This window comes from Melanotaenia boesemani, chromosome 7 (assembly GCF_017639745.1).
Source record: "Melanotaenia boesemani isolate fMelBoe1 chromosome 7, fMelBoe1.pri, whole genome shotgun sequence".
Taxonomy (NCBI): Eukaryota; Metazoa; Chordata; class Actinopteri; order Atheriniformes; family Melanotaeniidae; genus Melanotaenia; species Melanotaenia boesemani.
Genome location: NC_055688.1, coordinates 900,124 through 926,256, shown reverse-complemented (window position 1 = coordinate 926,256; position 26,133 = coordinate 900,124). Strand labels below are relative to the sequence as shown.

The window sequence follows — 26,133 nt, the reverse complement described above, 5'->3', positions numbered from 1 at the left end:
TCTACTGGATTCGATGTCCATTTGACTCAATGTCTACTGGATTCAATGTCTGTTTGACTCAGTGTCTACTGGATTCGATGTTTGTTTGACTCAGTGTCTACTGGATTTAATGATCGTTTGACTCAATGTCTACTGGATTCCATGTCTGTTTGACTCAGTGTCTTCTGGATTCAATGTCCGTTTGACTCAGTGTCTACTGGATTCGATGTCCGTTTGATTCAATGTCTACCTGATTCGATGTCCGTTTGACTCAATGTCTACTGGATTCAATGTCTGTTTGACTCAGTGTCTACTGGATTCGATGTTCGTTTGACTCAGTGTCTACTGGATTCGATGTCCGTTTGACTCAGTGTCTACTGGAATTAATGATCGTTTGACTCAATGTCTACTGGATTCCATGTCTGTTTGACTCAGTGTCTTCTGGATTCAATGTCCGTTTGACTCAGTGTCTACTGGATTCGATGTCCGTTTGACTCAGTGTTTACTGGATTCAATGTCTGTTTGATTTAATGTCTACTGGATTCGATGTCCATTTGATTCAATGTCTACTGGATTCTATGTCCGTTTGACTCAGTGTCTACTGGATTCTATGTCCGTTTGACTCAATGTCCACCTGATTCAATGTCCGTTTAACTCAATGTCTACTGGATTCGATGTCTCTTTAACTCAGTGTCTACTGGACTCGATGTCTGTTTGACTCAGTGTCTACTGAATTCCATGTCTGTTTGACTCAGTATCTTCTGGATTCAATGTCCGCTTGACTCAGTGTCTACTGGATTCTCTGTCCGTTTGACTCAATGTCTACTGGATTCGATGTTCGTTTGACTCAATGTCTACTGGATTCGATGTTCGTTTGACTCAATGTCTACTGGATTTGATGTCTCTTTGACTCGGTGTCTACTGGATTCGATGTTCGTTTGACTCAATGTCTACTGGATTCGATGTTCGTTTGACTCAATGTCCACTGGATTCGATGTCTCTTTGACTCAGTATCTACTGGATTCGATGTCCGTTTGACTCAATGTCCACTGGATTGTATATCCATTTTACCCAATGTCTACTGGATTCGATGTCCATTTGACTCAGTGTCTACTGGATTCATTGTCTGTTTGACTCAGTGTCTACTGGATTCGATGTTCGTTTGACTCAGTGTCTACTGGATTCGATGTCCGTTTGACTCAATGTCTACTGGATTCTATGTCCATTTGTCTCAGTGTTTACTGGATTCTATGTCCGTTTGTCTCAGTGTCTACTGGATCCTATGTCCGTTTGACTCAATGTCCAACTGATTCAATGTCCGTTTAACTCAATGTCCACTGGATTCTGTGTCTGTTTTACTCGGTGTCTACTGGATTCGATGTCCGTTTGACTCAGTGTTTACTGGATTCAATGTCTGTTTGATTTAATGTCTACTGGATTCGATGTCCATTTGACTCAATGTCTACTAGATTCAATGTCTGTTTGACTCAGTGTCTACTGGATTCGATGTTCGTTTGACTCAGTGTCTACTGGATTCGATGTCCGTTTGACTCAGTGTCTACTGGATTTAATGATCGTTTGACTCAATGTCTACTGGATTCGATGTCCGTTTGACTCAGTGTCTTCTGGATTCAATGTCCGTTTGACTCAGTGTCTACTGGATTCGATGTCCGTTTGATTCAATGTCTACCTGATTCGATGTCCGTTTGACTCAGTGTCTTCTGGATTCTATGTATTTTTGACTCAATGTCTACTGGATTCGATGTTCGTTTGACTCAATGTCTACTAAATTCGATGTCTGTTTGACTCAGTGTCCACTGGAATCAATGTCTGTTTGATTTAATGTCTACTGGATTCGATGTCCATTTGATTCAATGTCTACTGGATTCTATGTCCGTTTGACTCAATGCCTACTGGATTCTATATTCATTTTAATCAATGCCTACTGGATTCGATGTTCGTTTGACTCAATGTCTACTGGATTCGATGTCTCTTTGACTCACTGTCTACTGGAGTCGATGTCTGTTTGACTCAGTGTCTACTGGATTCGATGTTCGTTTAAATCAATATCTGCTGGATTCTATGTCCGTTTGACTCAGTGTCCACTGGATTGTATATCCATTTTACTCAATGTCTACTGGATTCTATGTTCGTTTGACTCAATGTCTACTGGATTCATAGTTCGTTTGACTCAATGTCTACTAAATTCGATGTCTGTTTGACTCAGTGTCTACTGGATTCAATGTCTGTTTGACTCAGTGTCTACTGGATTCGATGTTCATTTGACTTAATGTCTACTGAAATCGATGTCCGTTTGACTCAGTGTCTACCGGATTCAATGTTCGTTTGACTCAATGTCTACTGGATTCATTGTCTGTTTGACACAGTGTCTACTGGATTTTATGTCCGTTTGACTCAGTGTCTACTGGATTCTATGTCTGTTTGACTCAATGTCTACCTGATTCAATGTCCGTTTAACTCAATGTCTACTGGATTTTATATCCGTTTTACTCAGTGTTTACTGGATTCAATTTCTGTTTGATTTAATGTCTACTGGATACGATGTGCATTTGACTCAGTGTCTGCTGGATTCGATTTTCGTTTGACTTAATATCTACTGGAGTCGATGTCTGTTTGAATAAGTGTCTGCTGGATTCTATGTCCGTTTGACTCAGTGTCCACTGGATTATATATCCATTTTACTCAATGTCTACTGGATTCGATGTCCATTTGACTCAGTGTCTAATGGATTCTATGTATGTTTGACTCAATGTCTACTGGATTCTATGTCCGTTTGACTCAATGTCTACTGGATTCGATGTTCGTTTGACTCAATGTCTACTGGATTCTATGTCCGATTGACTCAGTGTCTACTGGATTCAATGTCTGTTTGACTCAGTGTCTACTGGATTCGCTGTTCGTTTGAATTAATGTCTACTGAAATCGATGTCCGTTTGACTCAGTGTCTACTGGATTCAATGTTAGTTTGACTCAATGTCTACTGGATTCGATGTCTGTTTGACACAGTGTCTACTGGATTTTATGTCCGTTTGTCTCAGTGTTTACTGGATTCTATGTCCGTTTGTCTCAATGTCTACTGGATTGTGTGTCTGTTTTACTCGGTGTCTACTGGATTCGATGTCCGTTTGACTCAGTGTCTACTGGATTCAATGTCTGTTTGATTTAATGTCTACTGGATTCGATGTCCATTTGACTCAATGTCTACTGGATTCAATGTCTGTTTGACTCAGTCTCTACTGGATTCGATGTTCATTTGACTCAATGTCTACTGGATTCTATGTCCGTTTGACTCAGTGTTTACTGGATTCAATGTCCGTTTGTCTCAGTGTCTACTGGATTCTATATCCATTTTACTCAATATCTACTGGATTCAATGTCTGTTTGACTCAGTGTCTACTGGATTCTATATCCATTTTACTCAATGTCTACTGGATTCGATGTCCGTTTGTCTCAGTGTCTACTGGATTCTATGTCCAGTTGACTCTATGTCTACCTGATTCAATGTCCGTTTAACTCAATGTCTACTGGATTGTATGTCCATTTTGCTCGGTGTCTGCTGGATTTGATGACCGTTTGACTCAGTGTTTACTGGATTCAATGTCTGTTTGATTTAATGTCTACTGGATTTGATGTCCGTTTGACTCAGTGTCTACTGGATTCAATGTTCGTTTGACTCAATGTCTACTGGATTCGATGTTCGTTTGACTCAATGTCTACTGGATTCGATGTCTCTCTGACTCAGTGTCTACTGGATTCGATGTCCGTTTGACTCAGTGTCTACTGGCTTCCATATCCATTTTACTCAATGTCTACTGGATTCTATTTCCATTTGACTCAATGTCTACTGGATTCGATGTCTGTTTGACTCAGTGTCTACTGGATTCCATATCCATTTTACTCAATTTCTACTGGATTCGATGTCCGTTTGACTCAGTGTCTACTGGATTCTATATCCATTTTAGTCAATGTCTCCTGGATTCGATGTCCGTTTGTCTCAGTGTCTACTGGATTCTATGTCCAGTTGACTCAATGTCTACCTGATTCGATGTCCGTTTAACTCAATGTCTACTGGATTCTATGTCCATTTTACTCGGTGTCTACTGGATTCAATGTCTGTTTGACTTAATGTCTACTGGATTCGATGTACATTTGAGTCAATGTCTACTGGATTCTATGTCCGTTTGACGCAATGTCTACTGGATTCTATATACATTTTACTCAATGCCTACTGGATTCGATGTCCGTTTGTCTCAGTCTCTACTGGATTCTATGTATGTTTGACTCAATGTCTACTGGATTCGATGTTCTTTTGACTCAGTGTCCACCGGATTCGATGTCTCTCTGACTCAGTGTCTACTGGATTCGATGTCTGTTTGACTCAGTGTCTGCTGGATTCGATGTTCGTTTGACTCATTGTCTACTGGATTCGATATCTGTTTGACTCAGTGTCTACTGGATTGTATGTCCGTTTGACTCAGTGTCTACTGGATTCTATATCCATTTTACTCAGTGTCTACTGGATTCGATGTCCGTTTGGCTCAGTGTCTACTGGATTCTATGTATGTTCTACTCAATGTCTTCTGGATTCTATTTCCATTTGACTCAATGTCTACTGGATTCGATGTTCATTTGACTCAATGTCTACTGGATTCGATGTCTCTCTGACTCAGTGTCTACTGGATTCGATGGTCGTTTGACTTAATGTCTACTGAAATCGATGTCCGTTTGACTCAGTGTCTACTGGATTCAATGTTCGTTTGACTCAATGTCTACTGGATTCTATGTCCGTTTGACTCAGTGTCCACTGGATTCAATGTCCGTTTGACACAGTGTCTACTGGATTCGATGTCTGTTTGACTCAGTGTCTACTGGATTCCATATCCATTTTACTCAATGTCTACTGGAATCGATGTCCGTTTGACTCAGTGTCTACTGGATACTATGTATGTTCTACTCAATGTCTACTGGATTCTATTTCCATTTGACTCAATGTCTACTGGATTCGATGTTCCATTTGACTCAATGTCTACTGGATTCGATGTTCATTTGACTCAATGTCTACTGGATTCGATGTCTGTTTGACTCAGTGTCTACTGGATTCCATATCCATTTTACTCAATGTCTACTGGAATCGATGTCCGTTTGACTCAGTGTCTACTGGATACTATGTATGTTCTACTCAATGTCTACTGGATTCTATTTCCATTTGACTCAGTGTCTACTGGATTCCATATCCATTTTACTCAATTTCTACTGGATTCGATGTCCGTTTGACTCAGTGTCTACTGGATTCTATATCCATTTTAGTCAATGTCTCCTGGATTCGATGTCCGTTTGTCTCAGTGTCTACTGGATTCTATGTCCAGTTGACTCAATGTCTACCTGATTCGATGTCCGTTTAACTCAATGTCTACTGGATTCTATGTCCATTTTACTCGGTGTCTACTGGATTCAATGTCTGTTTGATTTAATGTGTACTGGATTCGATGTACATTTGAGTCAATGTCTACTGGATTCTATGTCCGTTTGACGCAATGTCTACTGGATTCTATATACATTTTACTCAATGCCTACTGGATTCGATGTCCGTTTGTCTCAGTCTCTACTGGATTCTATGTATGTTTGACTCAATGTCTACTGGATTCGATGTTCTTTTGACTCAGTGTCCACCGGATTCGATGTCTCTCTGACTCAGTGTCTACTGGATTCGATGTCTGTTTGACTCAGTGTCTGCTGGATTCGATGTTCGTTTGACTTATTGTCTACTGGATTCGATATCTGTTTGACTCAGTGTCTACTGGATTGTATGTCCGTTTGACTCAGTGTCTACTGGATTCTATATCCATTTGACTCAATGTCTACTGGATTCGATGTCCGTTTGGCTCAGTGTCTACTGGATTCTATGTATGTTCTACTCAATGTCTTCTGGATTCTATTTCCATTTGACTCAATGTCTACTGGATTCGATGTTCGTTTGACTCAATGTCTACTGGATTCGATGTCTGTTGACTCAGTGTCTACTGGATTCGATGGTCGTTTGACTTCAATGTCTACTGAATTCGATGTCCGTTTGACTCAGTGTCTACTGGATTCAATGTCGTTTTGACACAGTGTCTACTGGATTCAGATGTCTGTTTGACTCAGTGTCTACTGGATTCATATGTCTTTTGACTCAATGTCTACTGGATTCTAATGTCCGTTTGACTCAGTGTCTACTGGATTACTATGTATGTTCTACTCAATGTCTACTGGATTCTATTTCCATTTGACTTCAATGTCTACTGGATTCCATGTCCATTTGACTCAATGTCCACTAAATTCGATGTCTGTTTGACTCAGTGTCTGCTGGATTCGATGTTCGTTTGACTCATTGTCTCCTGGATTCGATATCTGTTTGACTCAGTGTCTACTGGATTCTATGTCTGTTTGACTCAGTGTCTACTGGATTCTATGTATGTTCTACTCAATGTCTACTGGATTCTATTTCCATTTGACTCAATGTCTACTGGATTCGATGTTCATTTGACTCAATGTCTACTAAATTCGATGTCTGTTTGACTCAGTGTCTACTGGATTCAATGTCTGTTTGACTCAGTGTCTACCTGATTCGATGTTCGTTTGACTTAATGTCTACTGGATTCGATGTCCATTTGACTCAGTGTCTACTGGATTCAATGTCCGTTTGACTCAGTGTCTACTGGATTCAATGTCTGTTTGACTCAGTGTCTACTGGATTCGATGTTCGTTTGACTTAATGTCTACTGGATTCGATGTCCGTTTGACTCAATGTCTACTGGATTCGATGTCCGTTTGACTCAGTGTCTGCTGGATTCGATGTTCGTTTGACTCATTGTCTCCTGGATTCGATATCTGTTTGACTCAGTGTCTACTGGATTCTATGTCCGTTTGACTCAGTGTCTACTGGATTCTATATCCATTTTACTCAATGTCTACTGGATTCGATGTCCGTTTGTCTCAGTGTCTACTGGATTCTATGTCCAGTTGACTCAATGTCTACCTGATTCAATGTCCGTTTAACTCAATGTCTACTGGATTCTATGTCCATTTTACTCGGTGTCTACTGGATTTGATGTCCGTTTGACTCAGTGTTTACTGGATTCAATGTCTGTTTGATTTAATGTCTACTAAATTCGATGTACATTTGAGTCAATGTCTACTGGATTCTATGTCCGTTTGACGCAATGTCTACTCAATTTTATATCCATTTTACTCAATGCCTACTGGATTCGATGTCCGTTTGTCTCAGTCTCTGCTAGATTCTATGTATGTTTGACTCAATGTCTACTGGATTCGATGTTCTTTTGACTCAATGTCTACTGGATTCGATGTCTCTCTGACTCAGTGTCTACTGGATTCGATGTCTGTTTGACTCGGTGTCTACTGGATTCGATGTCTGTTTGAATCAGTGTCTACTGGATTCTATGTCCGTTTGTCTCAGTGTCCACTGGATTCTATGTCCAGTTGACTCAATGTCTACCTGATTCGATGTCCGTTTAACTCAATGTCTACTGGATTCTATGTCCATTTTACTCGGTGTCTACTGGATTTGATGTCCGTTTGACTCAGTGTTTACTGGATTCAATGTCTGTTTGATTTAATGTCTACTGGATTCGATGTACATTTGAGTCAATGTCCACTGGATTCTATGTCCGTTTGACGCAATGTCTACTGGATTTTATATCCATTTTACTCAATGCCTACTGGATTCGATGTCCGTTTGTCTCAGTCTCTACTAGATTCTATGTATGTTTGACTCAATGTCTACTGGATTCGATGTTCTTTTGACTCAATGTCTACTGGATTCGATGTCTCTCTGACTCAGTGTCTACTGGATTCTATGTCCGTTTGACTCAGTGTCTACTAGATTCTATGTCCGTTTGACTCAGTGTCTACTGGATTCGATGTTCGTTTGACTCAATGTCTACTAAATTTGATGTCTGTTTGACTCAGTGTCTACTGGATTCAATGTCCGTTTGACTCAGTGTCTACTGGATTCGATGTTCGTTTGACTTAATGTCTACTAAATTCGATGTCTGTTTGACTCAGTGTCTACTGGATTCGATGTCTGTTTGACTCAGTGTCTGCTGGATTCGATGTTCGTTTGACTCATTGTCTACTGTATTGGATATCTGTTTGACTCAGTGTCTACTGGATTCTATGTCCGTTTGACTCAGTGTCTACTGGCTTCTATATCCATTTTACTCAATGTCTACTGGTTTATATGTATGTTCTACTCAATGTCCACTGGATTCTTTTTCCATTTGACTCAATGTCTACTGGATTCGATGTTCATTTGACTCAATGTCTACTGGATTTGATGTCTGTTTGACTCAGTGTCTACTGGATTCTATATCCATATTGCTCAATGTCTACTGGATTTGACGTCTGTTTGACTCAGTGTCTACTGGATTCTATATCCATTTTACTCAATGTCTACTGGATTCTATGTCCATTTGACGCAATGTCTACTGGATTTTATATCCATTTTACTCAATGCCTACTGGATTCGATATCCGTTTGTCTCAGTCTCTACTGGCTTCTATGTATGTTTGACTGAATGTCTACTGGATTCGATGTCTGTTTGACTCAATGTCTTCTGGATTCAATGTCCGTTTGACTCAGTGTCTACTGGATTCGATGTCTGTTTGACTCAGTGTCTGCTGGATTCGATGTTCGTTTGACTCATTGTCTACTGGATTGGATATCTGTTTGACTCAGTGTCTACTAGATTCTATGTCCGTTTGACTCAGTGTCTACTGGCTTCTATATCCATTTTACTCAATGTCTACTGGATTCTATGTATGTTCTACTCAATGTCTACTGGATTCTATTTCCATTTGACTCAATGTCTACTGGATTCGATGTTCATTTTATTCAATGTCTACTGGATACGATGTCTGTTTGACTCAGTGTCTGCTGGATTCGATGTTCGTTTGACTCATTGTCTACTGGATTGGATATCTGTTTGACTCAGTGTCTACTAGATTCTATGTCCGTTTGACTCAGTGTCTACTGGATTCGATGTTCGTTTGACTTAATGTCTACTAAATTCGATGTCTGTTTGACTCAGTGTCTACTGGATTCGATGTCTGTTTGACTCAGTGTCTGCTGGATTCGATGTTCGTTTGACTCATTGTCTACTGTATTGGATATCTGTTTGACTCAGTGTCTACTGGATTCTATGTCCGTTTGACTCAGTGTCTACTGGCTTCTATATCCATTTTACTCAATGTCTACTGGATTCTATGTATGTTCTACTCAATGTCTACTGGATTCTATTTCCATTTGACTCAATGTCTACTGGATTCTATTTCCATTTGACTCAATGTCCACTAAATTCGATGTCTGTTCGACTCAGTGTCTGCTGGATTCGATGTTCGTTTGACTCATTGTCTCCTGGATTCGATATCTGTTTGACGCAGTGTCTACTGGATTCTATGTCTGTTTGACTCAGTGTCTACTGGATTCTATGTATGTTCTACTCAATGTCTACTGGATTCTATTTCCATTTGACTCAATGTCTACTGGATTCGATGTTCATTTGACTCAATGTCTACTAAATTCGATGTCTGTTTGACTCAGTGTCTACTGGATTCAATGTCTGTTTGACTCAGTGTCTACCTGATTCGATGTTCGTTTGACTTAATGTCTACTGGATTCGATGTCCATTTGACTCAGTGTCTACTGGATTCAATGTCCGTTTGACTCAGTGTCTACTGGATTCAATGTCCGTTTGACTCAGTGTCTACTGGATTCGATGTTCGTTTGACTTAATGTCTACTGGATTCGATGTCCGTTTGACTCAATGTCTACTGGATTCGATGTCTGTTTGACTCAGTGTCTGCTGGATTCGATGTTCATTTGACTCATTGTCTCCTGGATTCGATATCTGTTTGACTCAGTGTCTACTGGATTCTATGTCCGTTTGACTCAGTGTCTACTGGATTCTATATCCATTTTACTCAATGTCTACTGGATTCGATGTCCGTTTGTCTCAGTGTCTACTGGATTCTATGTCCAGTTGACTCAATGTCTACCTGATTCAATGTCCGTTTAACTCAATGTCTACTGGATTCTATGTCCATTTTACTCGGTGTCTACTGGATTTGATGTCCGTTTGACTCAGTGTTTACTGGATTCAATGTCTGTTTGATTTAATGTCTACTAAATTCGATGTACATTTGAGTCAATGTCTACTGGATTCTATGTCCGTTTGACGCAATGTCTACTCAATTTTATATCCATTTTACTCAATGCCTACTGGATTCGATGTCCGTTTGTCTCAGTCTCTGCTAGATTCTATGTATGTTTGACTCAATGTCTACTGGATTCGATGTTCTTTTGACTCAATGTCTACTGGATTCGATGTCTCTCTGACTCAGTGTCTACTGGATTCGATGTCTGTTTGACTCGGTGTCTACTGGATTCGATGTCTGTTTGAATCAGTGTCTACTGGATTCTATGTCCGTTTGTCTCAGTGTCTACTGGATTCTATGTCCAGTTGACTCAATGTCTACCTGATTCGATGTCCGTTTAACTCAATGTCTACTGGATTCTATGTCCATTTTACTCGGTGTCTACTGGATTTGATGTCCGTTTGACTCAGTGTTTACTGGATTCAATGTCTGTTTGATTTAATGTCTACTGGATTCGATGTACATTTGAGTCAATGTCCACTGGATTCTATGTCCGTTTGACGCAATGTCTACTGGATTTTATATCCATTTTACTCAATGCCTACTGGATTCGATGTCCGTTTGTCTCAGTCTCTACTAGATTCTATGTATGTTTGACTCAATGTCTACTGGATTCGATGTTCTTTTGACTCAATGTCTACTGGATTCGATGTCTCTCTGACTCAGTGTCTACTGGATTCGATGTCTGTTTGACTCAGTGTCTGCTGGATTCGATGTTCGTTTGACTCATTGTCTACTGGATTCGATATCTCTTTGACTCAGTGTCTACTGGATTCTATGTCCGTTTGACTCAGTGTCTACTGGATTCTATATCCATTTTACTCAATGTCTACTGGATTCAATGTCCGTTTGACTCAGTGTCTACTGGATTCTATGTATGTTCTACTCAATGTCTTCTGGATTCTATTTCCATTTGACTCAATGTCTACTGGATTCGATGTTCGTTTGACTCAATGTCTACTGGATTCGATGTCCATTTGACTCAGTGTCTACTGGATTCGTTGTTCGTTTGACTCAATGTCTACTGAATTCGATGTCTGTTTGACTCAATGTCTACTGGATTCGATGTCTCTTTGACTCAGTGTCTACTGGATTCTATATACATTTTACTCAATATCTACTGGATTCGATGTCCGTTTGACTCAGTGTCTACTGGATTCTATGTATGTTCTACTCAATGTCTACTGGATTCTAGTTCCATTTGACTCAATGTCTACTGGATTCGATGTTCATTTGACTCAATGTCCACTAAATTCTATGTCTGTTTGACTCAGTGTCTACTGGATTCAATGTCTGTTTGACTGAGTGTCTACTGGATTCAATGTTCGTTTGACTTAATGTCTACTGGATTCGATGTCAATTTGACTCAATGTCTACTGGATTCGATGTTCTTTTGACTCAATGTCTACAAAATTCGATGTCTGTTTGACTCAGTGTATACTGGATTCAATGTCTGTTTGACTCAGTGTCTACTGGATTCAATGATCGTTTGACTCAATGTCTACTGGATTCGATGTCTGTTTGACTCAATGTCTTCTGGATTCAATGTCCGTTTGACTCAGTGTTTACTGGATTCTATGTCCGTTTGTCTCAGTTTCTACTGGATTCCATGTCCGTTTTACTCGGTGTCTACTGGATTCGATTTCCATTTGAGTCAGTGTTTACTGGATCCAATGTCTGTTTGATTTAATGTCTACTGGATTCTATGTCCATTTGACTCAATGTCTTTTTTTTTTTTTTTAACTTGTCCTGTCCAGCATCATAGCAAGCAAAATGATAATCTGGTTGCTGTATCGTGCTGAACAAATTTGCTCTGCCAAGGGGAGGCCTATGGGTAAGGCTTCTCTTGATAATGTGATTAATTTATTTATTTATTTACTTTGAATCACGGAATCTATGTAATCTTGCTGGACCTGACCGGAGGGGACAGAAAAAGATGGAAAATAGCAACAAAAGAGCAAAAGGGAAAGAAGAAAGGAGACAAAAAGATCACAGACAGAAGGAAAACGACCCTTCAATCCACACCATCACCAGACAACAAACTGTTACGCCTGTACATGAACACACCAGAAAATTTCCTACAACTTTTACAAAAGCAGAAACACACACACACAGAAAAAAAAACAAACAAACAAAAAAAAAAAAACAGGGCTGCCAGTCATTAAGAGTTTTTAAATAATAACCAAATCAAATCAAAAAGACATAACAGCGACCAGATACTAACTCACAGGAAAAATACAAATTTTTTTTTTTTTTTTTTTTTTCTCTTTTCTTATTCTTTTTCTTTTAATGGTTATCGCTTAATATTAAAAACCCACTAGACAACTCAGTGACTGTGTCAGCATGCAGAGCATGAGAAACAAGGAGTGATCAGTGATGAAGAGTGGTGAGTGAGATCATGCAAATGCGACCTCGACTCCACGGAGGCCAGAGGCAGACCAGGGCCTGGGCCTGGCCCTCAGCAGCAGACCCGGAGCACCAACCCATGCCACCCCACCACAAAGACAACTCCAGCCCCACCCGAAGGGCGGCAGAGGAGAGCCCCAGCAAGAGCCCCCCACGGTCCCGGGGCACAGGCCCCAGTGGGCCAAGATCAGCAGCCGCCGGCCCCGCCAGGGACCGGCCCACCCAGGGCAGCCCAAGCGAAGGGCCCAGGGCCCCAGGAGCCCAGAGGCGGCCGCCCCACCCCCCAAAGGCAGAGGGCCCGCAACATGCCTAGGAGGACCAGGCCCCCCCAGACAGCCACCCGGCGTAGGCCAGCACACACCCCGATGTTCCAGCCGCACACCCCGGGAACCAGGGTGCTATCGGCCCCCTCCCCCCACTCCCCATCTACTTCAACCTGCATCCCATATAACCCCACACTCACACCCTCCCCCGTGCCGCACCCACAATCGCTCACCACCACACAATCACGCCACACACAACCCTCCCACCATGCCCCGTGGGGGACACCCCAGGCGGACCAGCGGACAGCGGGCCCCAACCCCCATAGAGCCAGCAGCCCACCAGCGCAGCCATCCCGGGACCCGGCCCCGGGGCAACCCCCGCCCCTGCCCGCCCCCAGCCACCCACAGGAGGAGCAGGGGCGTAAGAGGTCCCCAATACCCTCTCCCTCCCCGCTCCTGACTGTTTATGTAGTGTGTGTTGTGTGCAATTAAAATTGAGGGGCAGTGACTGCAATGAGCCGCGAGCCGGGCCACCTAAGTGGCCCCGCCCGCCATGCACCGCATGCCATGCCCCCCCAGGTGTTGTTTGTGTGTTGTGTTTCTTGTGTTTTGGTGTCTTGGTGCAATTAAAACTGAGAGGCGAGCAGCCACGGGGTGCACCCAAGGAGACCACTGAATGGTCTCCTCCGTTCCACCCCTCATGGCCCCACGCCTCCCAACTCCCTACGTGTGTGTGTGTGTGTGAGACAGAGAGAGCGGGAAGTAAGAGGGGTCCGGGGATGTACGTCCAGAGGGAAGCAAACTTCCCTCTGGATGATGAGCCTTTAGTGGCATTATGCATCCCTGCTCCCCAGGAGGCTCCCCAGGGCAAGACAGGCCAGGAGAGGCCGCCCCCCCACGACCGGGCCATTCAGGGACCGCAGCCAGTGAGCCGCCACCCACCCCAGAAAGTTCCCACCCTCCCACACCCCTAACGGGGAATGAGAGGATGGGGACAGCGGCAGACCCACGGCCCACCACCCCCAGGCCCGCCCAAGCCCCCCCCCCCACAAGTGCACTTAACCCCGCCCCAACCACACACAGAAACACATGCACACACCTATTTCCTTGCACACTCCCACTCATCCTAACTCACATATGCCCTCTCAGCCCCACCCAAAAAATATAAACACTCGCACAGCATCCAACCCTCCCGCTCTCACTCCCCAGACACACCCCCACTCATCCTAACACATGCATACGCACGCACACAAACATACCCCCCCATTCACACAAACATCCAAAGTATAGACAACATACAAGCATCCCTGTCTCACACCCCAGCACCTCCCCCTATAATCCCCCGAATCCCACTCAGCCCTCCTTCAAACCCCTACACCCCCCCTGCCCCCGGGCCATACCCTGGGTCCCAGGGTGTCAACCAGACACCAGGGCATGCACCAACCCACACCATGGCAGCACATCCGGGCAGGCCCAGACCCCAGGCACATACGGAGCCCACCACCCCGGAGGGAGGAGGACCACCCCCAGGCACCAGAGCCCAGAACCCCCGCCCAGCCCGCCCCAGAATAGCCCGGCCACCCGGCTCAGGACCGACGCCCACCAACCCAGGCACCACCAGTGGCCTCACCCCCCGCCACGAGGCGACTCCAACCGCTGGCCCCCACAGCCCCCGACGGGGACAGACTCAGAGCCACCCCCACCGCAGAGCAGCCCTGTCCCGCATCACGGGCAGCCACAAAGAACCCGCAACCACCAGTCACTCCCGGCCATTTCTCAAACCCCCATAGCAACGAGGTCACAGTCCTCCACCTACACTAAGTGATGGAACTAAGCACAGGGGACCAGAAGGAATGAGATTCAGCCGAATAGTTCTTTAAGGAGGCAGACATTGTCTCATTACTGATGTGGTCAACTAAGAGATTCCTAAACTGCTGAATACACAGATTATTTTTGCTTTTCCAGTTCACAAGGATAGTTTTCTTTGCGATGCATAATGCTGTGCGTATCATGTGTGCAGAGTTAATTGCCATATTAATGTCACCCAAGTCACCTAGTAGACATAGTGCGGGGATTGTAGGAATATTACATTTAAACCATGTTGACATGTCCACACATACCTGAAGCCAGAACCTGCGGACAGGTGTGCAGGACCACAAGGCATGGAGGTAGTTATCTGGTGTGTTTTCATTGCAGTGTGTGCAGATGTTTGATTGTGACAGACCCATCCTGAACATCCTTTGTCCTGTATAATGAGTTCTATGCAGAATTTTGAATTGTATTAGTTGCATATTTGAATTTTTAGTCATTTTAAAGGTGTTTAAACATATTTGTGACCATTTATCTTTATTAAAGTTACTGGATAAGTCACCCTCCCATTTTGAAGTTGGAAGACAGATTGAGTCTTCTAGTTTAGATAATAGTCTATATGTTTTTGATAATAGCTTTGGGGCATTGAGATTCATGAGTTCTGCCACCCTAATAGGTAGCTGTAAGTTTAATTGATTAATGGTATATTTTTTACATATAATAGATTTAAGCTGGTGATATTCTAAAAATGTTTTGCTACTGATTCCATATTGTGAAGTGAGAATGTTAAACGATAAGAAGTTTCCATTTTCTATTATATGTTCTAACTGTTTTATTCCTTTATTTTTCCATTGAGTAAAATTGATAAGCTTTTTGTTTTGCAGGATGTCAGGGTTGTTCCAGAGGGGTGTAAACTTACATGGAAAAAGTAAGGATTTGGTTATTTTTAGAAAATCCCACCAAGCCACTAAGGAGGAACTGATATTGAGGCTTTTAAAACACTTATGTGTTTTTATGGTTGAGCTGATGAATGGCAGATCAGAGATAAACACATCCTCACACAATGCTTGCTCTACATCTAACCATGTTTCATCCAGACTGCTAGGTTTAAGCCATTTGGAGATATACTGTTAGCTAAGAAAACATGATTAAAGTCGGGTAGCTCCAATCCGCCTCTATCTTTAGTCTGTTGTAAAGTTTTTAGACTGATACGTGATGGCTTATTTTTCCATAAAAATTTAGATATATGTGAGTCCAGTGACTTAAACCAACTGGAGGATGGTTTAGTGGGTATCATTGAAAACAGGTAGTTTACTTTAGATAGAACCATCATTTTAACTGTGGCAACCCTCCCCATGAGTGATATGGGTAAGCGCCTCCACCGTGATAGATCATCCTCTATTGCTTTAAGTAGCTGGACATAATTTAGCTTTGTTAGTTCTGATAACCTGGGGGAAATGTTTATGCCTAGATATCTAATGTTTCCAGACTGTATTGTAGTATTGGGTATGTTTTGTAGGTCACAGTTGATGGGCATAATAATAGTGTTAGACCAGTTAATAGAGTAGTCAGATATTGATGAGAATGTGTTAATAAGTGTGATTGTCTGGGGGAGAGATGTCGGTGAGTTCTGGAGAAAGAGTAATACGTCATCAGCATAAAGACTTATCTTGTGTTCTATATTTTTGGCATGGATTCCTTTAATCTCTTTATTTTGTCTTATGGCAGCAGCTAGGGGTTCAATAAAAATAGCAAAGAGTGATGGAGAAAGCGGGCAGCCCTGTCTGGTGCCTCTCTGCAAACAGAAGCTTGGAGAGGTTTGATCATTGGTCTTCACACATGCATTTGGGTTGTTATATAATATCTTTATCCAATCTATGTAAGATGACCCAAACCCAAATTTGTTTAACGTTGCAAATAAAAATTTCCAGTTTACTCGGTCAAACGCTTTTTCTGCATCTAAAGAAATTACTGTGGATTCCAGATTATGTAGAGTAGAATAATCTATGATGTTAATTAATCTACGCATGTTAGTAGAGGAATGTCTACCTTTAATAAAGCCTGTTTGGTCAGGATGTATTATTAGAGGGGTTATTTTTTCTATTCTTCTGGCCAAAGCTTTGCTAATTATTTTGAGATCTACATTTATTAATGAAATTGGACGGTAACTGGATGGAAGTGTCGGGTCTTTACCTGGTTTTAATAGTAGAGTAATATTAGCTAGGTTCATATTTGAAGGTATTTTTTGTTTTTCCTTTATTTCTAATATCATATTGTAGAAAGTGGGTGCCAACGTTGTCCAGAATTCTTTGTAGAATTCTGCTGGGTAACCATCTGGACCTGGAGCTTTATTGTTGGGCATATGCTGGAGAGCTTCATGGAGTTCGCCGACTGAAAGGAGGGAATCCAAGGCCATTTTATTTTCCTGTTTTAATTGTGGAAGATTAATGTTACTAAGAAATTTATCAATATTGTCATCTGTTGTAGTTAGTTGTGATGTATATAATGTTTTATAGAATTCTTTCAAAGTGTTATTTATCTTGTCAGGGTCGTGGCTGATGTTTCCTTCTGGATCTCTGACAGAGGAGATGGTTGTTTTCTCCTTGTTTGTTTTTAACTGATTAGCCAGGAACCTTCCGGATTTGTTGCCATGCTCAAAATTCTCCAAGCGAAGTTTTTGCACCAAAAATTGCGTCTTTTTTATCGATTATTTCATTAAGTTCAAGTTTAGCTTTGCTTATAGCATTTAGTGTGTGTTCTTCTGGGGAGACATGGTAAGCTCCTCTAAGGATTTAATTCTGAGTTCTAACTCTGAAATTCTCAAAGTTTCCTTCTTTTTCTTATGAGAGGAAAAGGAAATTATTTTCCCTCTCATTACTGCTTTTCCTGCTTCCCAAAGAACACACGCTGAAGTTTCTGGGAAGTCGTTATTTTCTAGATATAAGGACCATTCTCTTTTAAAGTAGCTGATAAACTCAGGATCTTTAAGTAATGACGTATTAAATCTCCAGTTTCTAGTTGCTGGTTTATTGCTCTTTAGTGCGTGATCACTAATGCTAATAGGATGGATTCTGATTTCTGACATGTCATTCATCAGCGAGCTGCTAGTTAAGAAATAATCTAATCTAGAATAGGAATGGTGGACTGAAGAGAAGAAGGTGTATTCTCTTAGTGTGGGATGGTGAGAGCGCCAAGCATCACAGAGACCAAAATCCTTCATGTTTAACAGTTTCTGAGGATTTCCAGACTCGATGAGCTCCTGTGGTACTTTGTTTGTCCAGTATAATGTTAAAATCACCTCCTATAATTAATGTGTTATCTGAGTGACCATAGAGGCGAAGAGGGAGTGAAAGAAGGAGGATCATCTACACTTGGACCATATATATTTGCGATACATAACTTAACATTTTTAATAGATAATGTAACTATTATAAATCTGCCTTCTGGATCTATGATTGTGTAGCACCCCATCACCTCTTCCCGTGTGAGTAAAAAGATTTACCTGATGGGGTGGGTTGGGTTCGTTGAATACTCTATACACACGTCAACCTGAATAACCTGTCAGAACATTACCCATTGAATAATAATGACTCCAGACAACCGTTTAATAAAAAATAGAACAATTTAGGTAACTTTTACTAAACAAATAAACAAAAGAACACACAGACAATCTCACAGGAACAAAGTTAACTTACCCAATAATATTTCAACCCAATAAGAATGGGAAAAAAATAATAAACTGGGCCCCACACTCACACACACTCACAGTTTGTAGCACGTGCTAGTAAACGTTGCAGGCCTGTGCAGCAAGTGGTGCGCCATGTAATTACAGGGTACCTCCAGTTATTTCCCCGAAGAATCCTTCTTGGAGGGCCTTTTTTTTTTTACCGACGACGTCCTCGGCAGTCGTAGACAAATCCTTGCGCAGTCCGTGACGACTCAACCGGTCAGCGGCAGCCGTGACGCCTCCACTCCTCAGCACGTGGAAAACTGTAGCTGCTAGCCCTGTAGCCGCTAGTCACGCTCCTCGCCTCTCTGTCGTCTCCTGCGTGCCCCACCAGCACCTGAGCAGTGAACCACAGTGTCTCACTCCCAGAGCAAGCACAGCGTTTAATGGAGGGAAAATGTCCCGATCTTTCCTCCCTTTCTCGCTGCTTCTCCTCCTCCACTCGCTCTACTCAGTCTTTCAGTCTCGTCTCTTCTCCAACGTTCTCCGTTTTTTTACGAACTCCGTGTTTTTTTCCTTGTCCCTCCTTTTTTTCAGATTTTCTCTTCTCAACCAATCAGCACCAGGAAAAGAAACGAACACATGTCTCATCCAATAAAACAAAAAATGTCCTTTGGAGAACTCTGTCCTTCTCCATGACAGTCTCAGTCCAGAATATTAATGACACTGCATTCATTTACAACCAAAAACATACTTAGGACACATTATGGAAGAAAAACATTTCTCACATATGTATTGAAACAGTAAATCATACCCATTTCTTTTGCATCACAAGCAACGTAAACTTTATTACATTTTTTTCCCCACGGGCTACAATTGTATTATCTATGTCAAAATTTAACCTTCTATTAATAAGAGTTGTTACTCCTCTCTGCCTAGAATTATAACAAGCTGAATACACGTGTGGAAACTGGGTTGTTGAGAGAAGATCTATTGTTGAGTTTGATAAATGAGTCTCTTGGAGTAATATAATATCTGCTTTCATTTCTTACAAACGATTAAAAATGTTTAACCTCTTTTCCCTTGTGCCAGCTCCACGCACATTCCAAGTGACAAATGTGAGTTCGTTCATGAACCAACCACAGAAATGAGGCTATATGCATATTACTGAAGCGTGTGTGCGTGCATCCCACTGCTTCTCTGCGTGCATGTGTATTTGCCTGTTGGTTGTGAGAGGGATGTATGTGCGCTTGTGCTGTTCTGTGTGTGTTCCTGTGAATCATGAAAAGTGCTGATGTGTATATAATACAATGACAAGTGTTACCGTTAACCGTTAAAGGGTTGGAGAGAAGAAGTGTAAAGAGTGAAAAGAGCGACAGTGCCAAATGAAAAAAGTAATTTAAAAAACTCATCTGTGCTGAGAACAGTGTAGTGGAGACGGGCAGTGGATTTACTGTTAACTAAATTATCTTTTATGGCAGTTTTATGGATATAACATGATCTAGTGAGAAAACAGGAAAATTAAAGCACATACCAAGTCAGTAGAGCCACGGAGTGATGTCCGGGTCGCGGTACAGCTGTCCATTAATAAATAATTTATCCACCGCGATGACAGCGCGAGCACCTTGCGTGATGGAATTCCTCCTGATGGGAAACAGGACTCTCCGTCGGTCCAGAATCTCTCTCGGATATTGGTCGTTTACTCCGAAGTTCGTTCCCTTCAGTTCGCGGCCCTGGTTCTTCACCTGCTCCTTCTGTTTGAAGCTGACGAACTTCGCTACAATAGGTCTTGGTTTGCTGGACCCGGGTTTCCTCCCGCCGAGCCGATGGACTCTGTGAAAGGAGATGTTTTTCACCGTTTCCTCCGGGAGCTTCAGGTGGGTTTTGATGAAGTTTTTCACCATGGTCTCAGGGTCCTCCTCCGTCTGCTCTGGAATCCCTGCAAACACCAGGTTCTCTCTCATGCTCCGCGCCTGCAGATCGATCACCGTTTCCTTCATCTTCTTATTTTCCTCCGAGAGACGGGTCAAGCCCTCGTTGAGGGATTTTACCGACTCTCTGAGACCAGCATTTTCTACAGCCAGCGTTTCCACCTGCTTCTGGCTGAATTCTAATGATTCTCGTAGCGCCTGGAACTCTTTGTGGAGAATTTCTACCAGGCTCAAACGTGCATCAAAACTACTGAGTTTCTTATCTATGGAGATCAGAACATCTGTTGAGTCGTTCCCCGTTGGTGAAACAGCTCCAGGTGAATCCTCATTTCGCTGTCTCTTGGACTTAGATGCGGTGGAGGGGGTGGACATGTTGTTTGGTTTCCCCATGACGATTCTGTCGTAACAACGATCTATAAAATCTGTCAGGCTGGCCAAATCCTCCTCGCTGTGCTCCAGAGTGTACCTTTTAAAGACACTATTTTCCTACTTTAAAGAATATTTAGATTAGGCTGGCACAAAATACAATTGAATGAAAGTATAAATGTTTGGGCGCGCCTGGTTTGAATCTGCCGTCTCCCCGGAACTACGTCACCTACAGCATTAGCGTCACTTACCTGCCACCAGCGTCACCTACCTACATTTGACTCAATGTCTAATGGATTCTGTATCCATTTTACTCAATGTCTACTGGATTCGATGTCCGTTTGACTCAGTCTCTACTGGATTCTATGTATGTTTGACTCAATGTCTACTGGATTCGATGTTCGTTTGACTCAATGTCCACTGGATTCGATGTCTCTCTGACTCAGTGTCTACTGGATTCGATGTCTGTTTGACTCAGTGTCTGCTGGTTCTTATGTTCGTTTGACTCAATTTCTATTGGATTTGATGTCTGTTTGACTCAGTGTCTACTGGATTCGATGTCAGGTTGACTCAATGTCTACTGGATTCGATGTCCATTTTTCTCAGTGTGTGTTCTATATAATGCTTTTTTTTTCTTTTAGTTTTAAAGGATTAAACCAAAATCAAACAGCAGATTTTAATTTTATTAGTCACGGAAAGATTGTCATTTCCACACAGTAGTGAATTTCTGCTGGTCACAGAGTTAAGGAGCACATGAGCCTCTCCTTGCCACTTTCACATTCTTCTTCTCTTGTCTGAAAGAAAGAAAACAGAACATACATCTTGAGAACCAACAAGTTTCTCTGATTTATTTCAACACCATTAAACACAGCAACACACTGTCAGTCTGTGGTGGAGAGTTCAGTCAGCTTTGCAGCTTCCATTGGGGCAGCAGAATGAGACTTAAAGAAACTGAACAAACTATCCAGAAGTTCTGGTTTTGGTTCTTGGGACTGATTTGGAGCTCCTGGAGCTGACTGTCTAGAGAAGAAAGCTGCTGGAGATGATGGAGGATTCTTCGCACCCTCTACCCAACACAGTGAGGAAACAACAGTGTTCAGTCAGAGGCTTTTTCAGGTTCAATGCAAGACAGACAGATATAAGAGATCAGTCCTGCCCACCGCAATCGCCCTCCGGAACAAGTTACTGTTGTCTAATTAATTATTATTGTTTTCATTCATGCAATTTCCCTCTGGGATGAATAAAGTATTTTTCATTTAATTTAATTTAATAAAATAGAATAAAATAAAATAGAATAGAATATATTTAATTGTCATTACAAAACGATGTGCAACAAAATTAAGGTGCTTAGCCAGTGAATGTGCGACAAGAATAAATAGACAATAAAAACTCTATAAAAGAGATTAACTGCAGAATGAATTGAGGTGGTTTTGGTGTAGGAGTCATGGTTATTTCCAATGTTTGTTAGCAGATCTTATGGCCAAGGGGAAAAAGCACCTCAGCGCCATCTTGGATCACATTTTGTCTATTTTTCCTGCATTTTCTTAACCATGGCTGAGGACTGTAAACAGTGGCCCTGTTCAGTAGGTCTTAATCCTAATAGAATAGAATAGAATAGAATAGAAATACTTTATTAATCCCTTCAGAGAGCCCTCAGGGAAATTTGGATACCAGTAGCAATACAACACCAACAGTAAAGCAGGACAAGCACAAGACACAATATATACAAGTACAAAGCAAAATAGAGGCAAATAGAATCCAATAAATATAACAATAATAACAGTAAGATAAGTTAAATAAAACAATATAAACAAGCATTGCACACAGTATATAATATAATATAATAATATAATAAGGTACTAAATGGACAACTTATAAATTCTCCAGGTTGTGCTATCTGGAGTGCAACAAAATCAACTGACATCCTTACAGTGAAAAGGTAGTCTACATCTGGGGAGTTGGTGTCTTTCAAAATCCAGTCCTTGGGCACAAATGACAAACAGTTTTAGCATCCTATAGGAACAAAATTCCACGGCGTGAGACTTCTAGGGCACACGAAAGCCAATCAGGATTTACTTGGAAATAAAGTCAGAACTGTAAAAGAGACTGTGTTAACTGAGACTGATGCTGTATTCAGAACAACATACTACCTCGCTAAGATGAACTGACTGTTCACTGACCATCATGAGCTCAATGAGCTTCAGCAAAAAATGGTGTCAACATGGGAACTAGTCTGCACTCAAGGTAAAGTTCCACAGCTGTTGTGCAATACATAGCAAAAGCAATGCAGAAAGGCTTCAGTGAAGAATGGCTTGAAAAAAAACCTCATTTGTTTCTGATGGTGCCAGGGTCATGCTAGGCAGGAACACTGGTGTGGCAGCCTGGCTGACTTGAAGGTACCTCAACCTTTTCAAATGGCACTGCATGAACCACCATTTGGAACTGGCCATATCTGATGCTGTGGATGAGGTTCAGGCAGTCAGCCCCATCAAGGGCTAGGTTCACACTGCAGGCTGAAGTGACCCAATCCAATTTTTTGGCCCCTATGCGGACCTGTATCTGATCTTTTCATGACAGTCTGAACGACACAGATCCAATTTTTTCAAATGCAACCAAGGCCACTTGGATACATGGTCCTAAATCCGATACGTAACTGATCTTTTGCCATGCGACTTCATTCTGGACGGCCAGGTCGCATTAATCCCACCTACACGTCATACACATCATTGTTTTATAAACTCTTATCTGTAAAGGAGCTCACATCACTCTCCATCACTCATGACTGCTACTCCTTACCCACACGTTTCTCTGTATAGACGTTGTTACCACTGCTCTACAAAATATCATGGCCAAAAATCTGGCTCTCCTCCTTTGCAATCTCATCCTTAAAATGATGCCATCGAAAATGTGCTGGCTACGGTTGGATAATAAATTAAAAATTACTACATAAGCTCCGCTGTTACCGTCCATGTTTACTTCCGCAAACACGAAGATGTCACACGCTCACTCACTGTCACGTCCTTGCGTCTTCTATGCATGCGGGACACTTTTGGTGCGCATAAGGTTCATACAGGAAATCACATAAAAGTCGCATTTAATTGAAAATGTGAGCGGACTCTCAAAAAAATCGGATTTCACAAAAAAATCCAAATTGAGCATCATGCCCTGCAGTGTGAACCTAGCCAAGGTGTTCATGGAGAAGATCCACAGTCTCCTCAGTCAGTCCATAAGAATGTACGACAACTTCTGGAGGCAACACAAGAAGTAGCTCATAAGTCCCAAGTGTTGGCAGAGTTTTAAGTATGTGATGGATGGCCAGCAGATTTCGCTCTGTACAGGCTGTGTGGAGGTCATATGAAGCCATGAACAGACATTTTGAAAACACTGCAGGAGACCAAACAAGCAACAGCAAAGAGAGGCAAGCATACAGAGGCCTGGCACATTGTATGCAAAGCCAGGACTTTCTGTGTGACCTCAGACTTGTGTACGATGCACTGTCTGGACTCACAAACCTGTCAAAGCAGACGGGTTTCTGAGGCACGCCATCTGAGTCCTGGCATCATTCAGACTCTCCAGGAGAGAAGTCTGAAAAGGCTTCACAAGCACAGGCTTTGGGACATTTGGATTCTATTCTATTCTATTCTATTCTTTCTATTCTACAGTCACTTAGCAGACACTTTTCTCCAAAGCAACTTAAGTCTGAGAGGTAGAACAACACCAGCAGAAACCAGCCAGGAGGGACGTCATCATGAAGTGGTAGTCAGACTGCTGGGAGTCCAGGTGGACCAGGTGCTGTCATGTAGCGCTAGAGGCAGGGCTTATTTTAAATTTTGTCTCTACAATAGTCTTTTTTTTTAAATACAAGATCACGATTTCATCACACAACATCATCTTGGGCATAAGTGCACGCAGCTTCTTCAGTGCTGTCACGGTTTGTCAGTTGAGGTTGGGATTTCCCAGCTGTTCCTGAAGGCATTCTCCCTCCACTGGTTTTGATTGCTAATACGCTCCACTTGGGCTGGGCTGTATAAAACCAGTGTGTGGCTACTTCTCTTTGCCAGATCGTTTTGGTTTATCCCTGCATGTTTCCATTCCTGTTCTTCTGTCTGCCGACCTGTTTTGACCTGGATTTCCTGACTCTGCCTGCCCCAGTCTGGTAACCCTGTTTTTCTGCTATTTGGATTTTCAGGAACTCTGACCTTTTGATTGTCTTCAAGATTTGGATGTTGGGGTACAGACCTAACCACTTTCACCGGAAGGATAACTCTGGAGTATCTGTTGGAAGACTCAACCTCCGGCTGAATACCAAACAGCCAACTATCTTTCCCCATTCTAACATTTTTCTGGTTCAGCAGTTTTGACAGTCTCTCAGCAAGGACTCCTCTGGCTGCTCTCGTCCTCTCACCCGGAGAACTCTGCTGTGTGGACTCCTCCTTCTCCACTGGTACATGATCACATTCAGCAGTTATTTGCCCCGAATATTCTGATTGCACACCCTTGCTCTCATACGTCCAAAGACAAGCCGCCAGAAGGGAACCAGACGCTTCCATCCCGACAATATTCCCCAGTTACAAATAAATTCTTCCTTAAACCAATCCTTGGGTCTCTGGTATTTACTGGGTCCAGTCTGCTGAATCGTGACAAGTGCTGAGTTGAGCCAAAGAGCTGGACAAATCTGGGTGGGTTATTGTTTTGTAAGCCAGAAGCAGAGCTTTGAATCTGATGCGCTTCAACTGGAAACCAGTGGAGAGCGATTAGCAGTGGAGTGACATGAGCTCTTTTGGGCTGGTTGAAGACCAGACGTGCTGCTGCGTTCTGGATCATCTGCAGAGGTTTAACTGAGCATGCAGGCAGGCCAGCCAGTAAGGAGTTGCAGTAGTCAATGCATGAAATGACCAGAGCCTGGACCAGGAGCTGGGCCGTGTGTTCAGTCAGGTAGGGTCTGATCCTCCTGATGTTGTAGAGAGCAAATCGGCAAGATCGAGCAACCAAGGCAACATGGTCCTTAAAGGTCAGCTGGTTGTCTACCATGACACCAAGATTCCTGGTAGAAGACGTAGGCACAAGCGTGATAGAGTCAAGCTGCACGCTTATCTGTGGCGGTAAGGAAGGATTGGCTGGAAAGACAATAAGCTCGGTCTTGGACAGATTTAGCTGAAGGTGGCGATCCTTCATCCATGTGGAGATATCAGCGACATGCTGATATTCACATTGAGACGGTTGTGTCGTCAGGTGGGAAAGAAAGGAAAAGCTGAGTGTCATCTGCATAGCAGTGGTAGGAGAAACCATGAGAGCTAATGATGCACCGAGTGAGGAGGTGTATAGTGAAAAGAGAAGAGGGCCAAGCACCGAGCCCTGAGGCACCCCTGTTGTCAGCCCATGTGATCTGGACACGCCCCCTCACCAAGATACTTTGAATGATCTTCCTGTGAGATAGGACATAAACCACGAGAGGACAGATTCTGAGATGCCAA

The 26,133-nt window shown here is 42.5% G+C and overlaps 1 protein-coding gene across 1 annotated transcript in view; it reads right to left on the bottom strand.

The window, feature by feature from the left end:
• Positions 1-21,321: 21,321 nt before the first annotated feature.
• LOC121643695 (serine protease inhibitor Kazal-type 1-like) overlaps positions 21,322-26,133 on the bottom strand; it is an 8,864-nt gene continuing 4,052 nt past the window's right edge. The window contains exon 4 of the mRNA XM_041991254.1: positions 21,322-21,453. Within this exon, the coding sequence (XP_041847188.1) occupies positions 21,402-21,453 (52 nt within the window). The 3' untranslated portion in view covers positions 21,322-21,401. The remainder of the gene's footprint in view (positions 21,454-26,133) is intronic.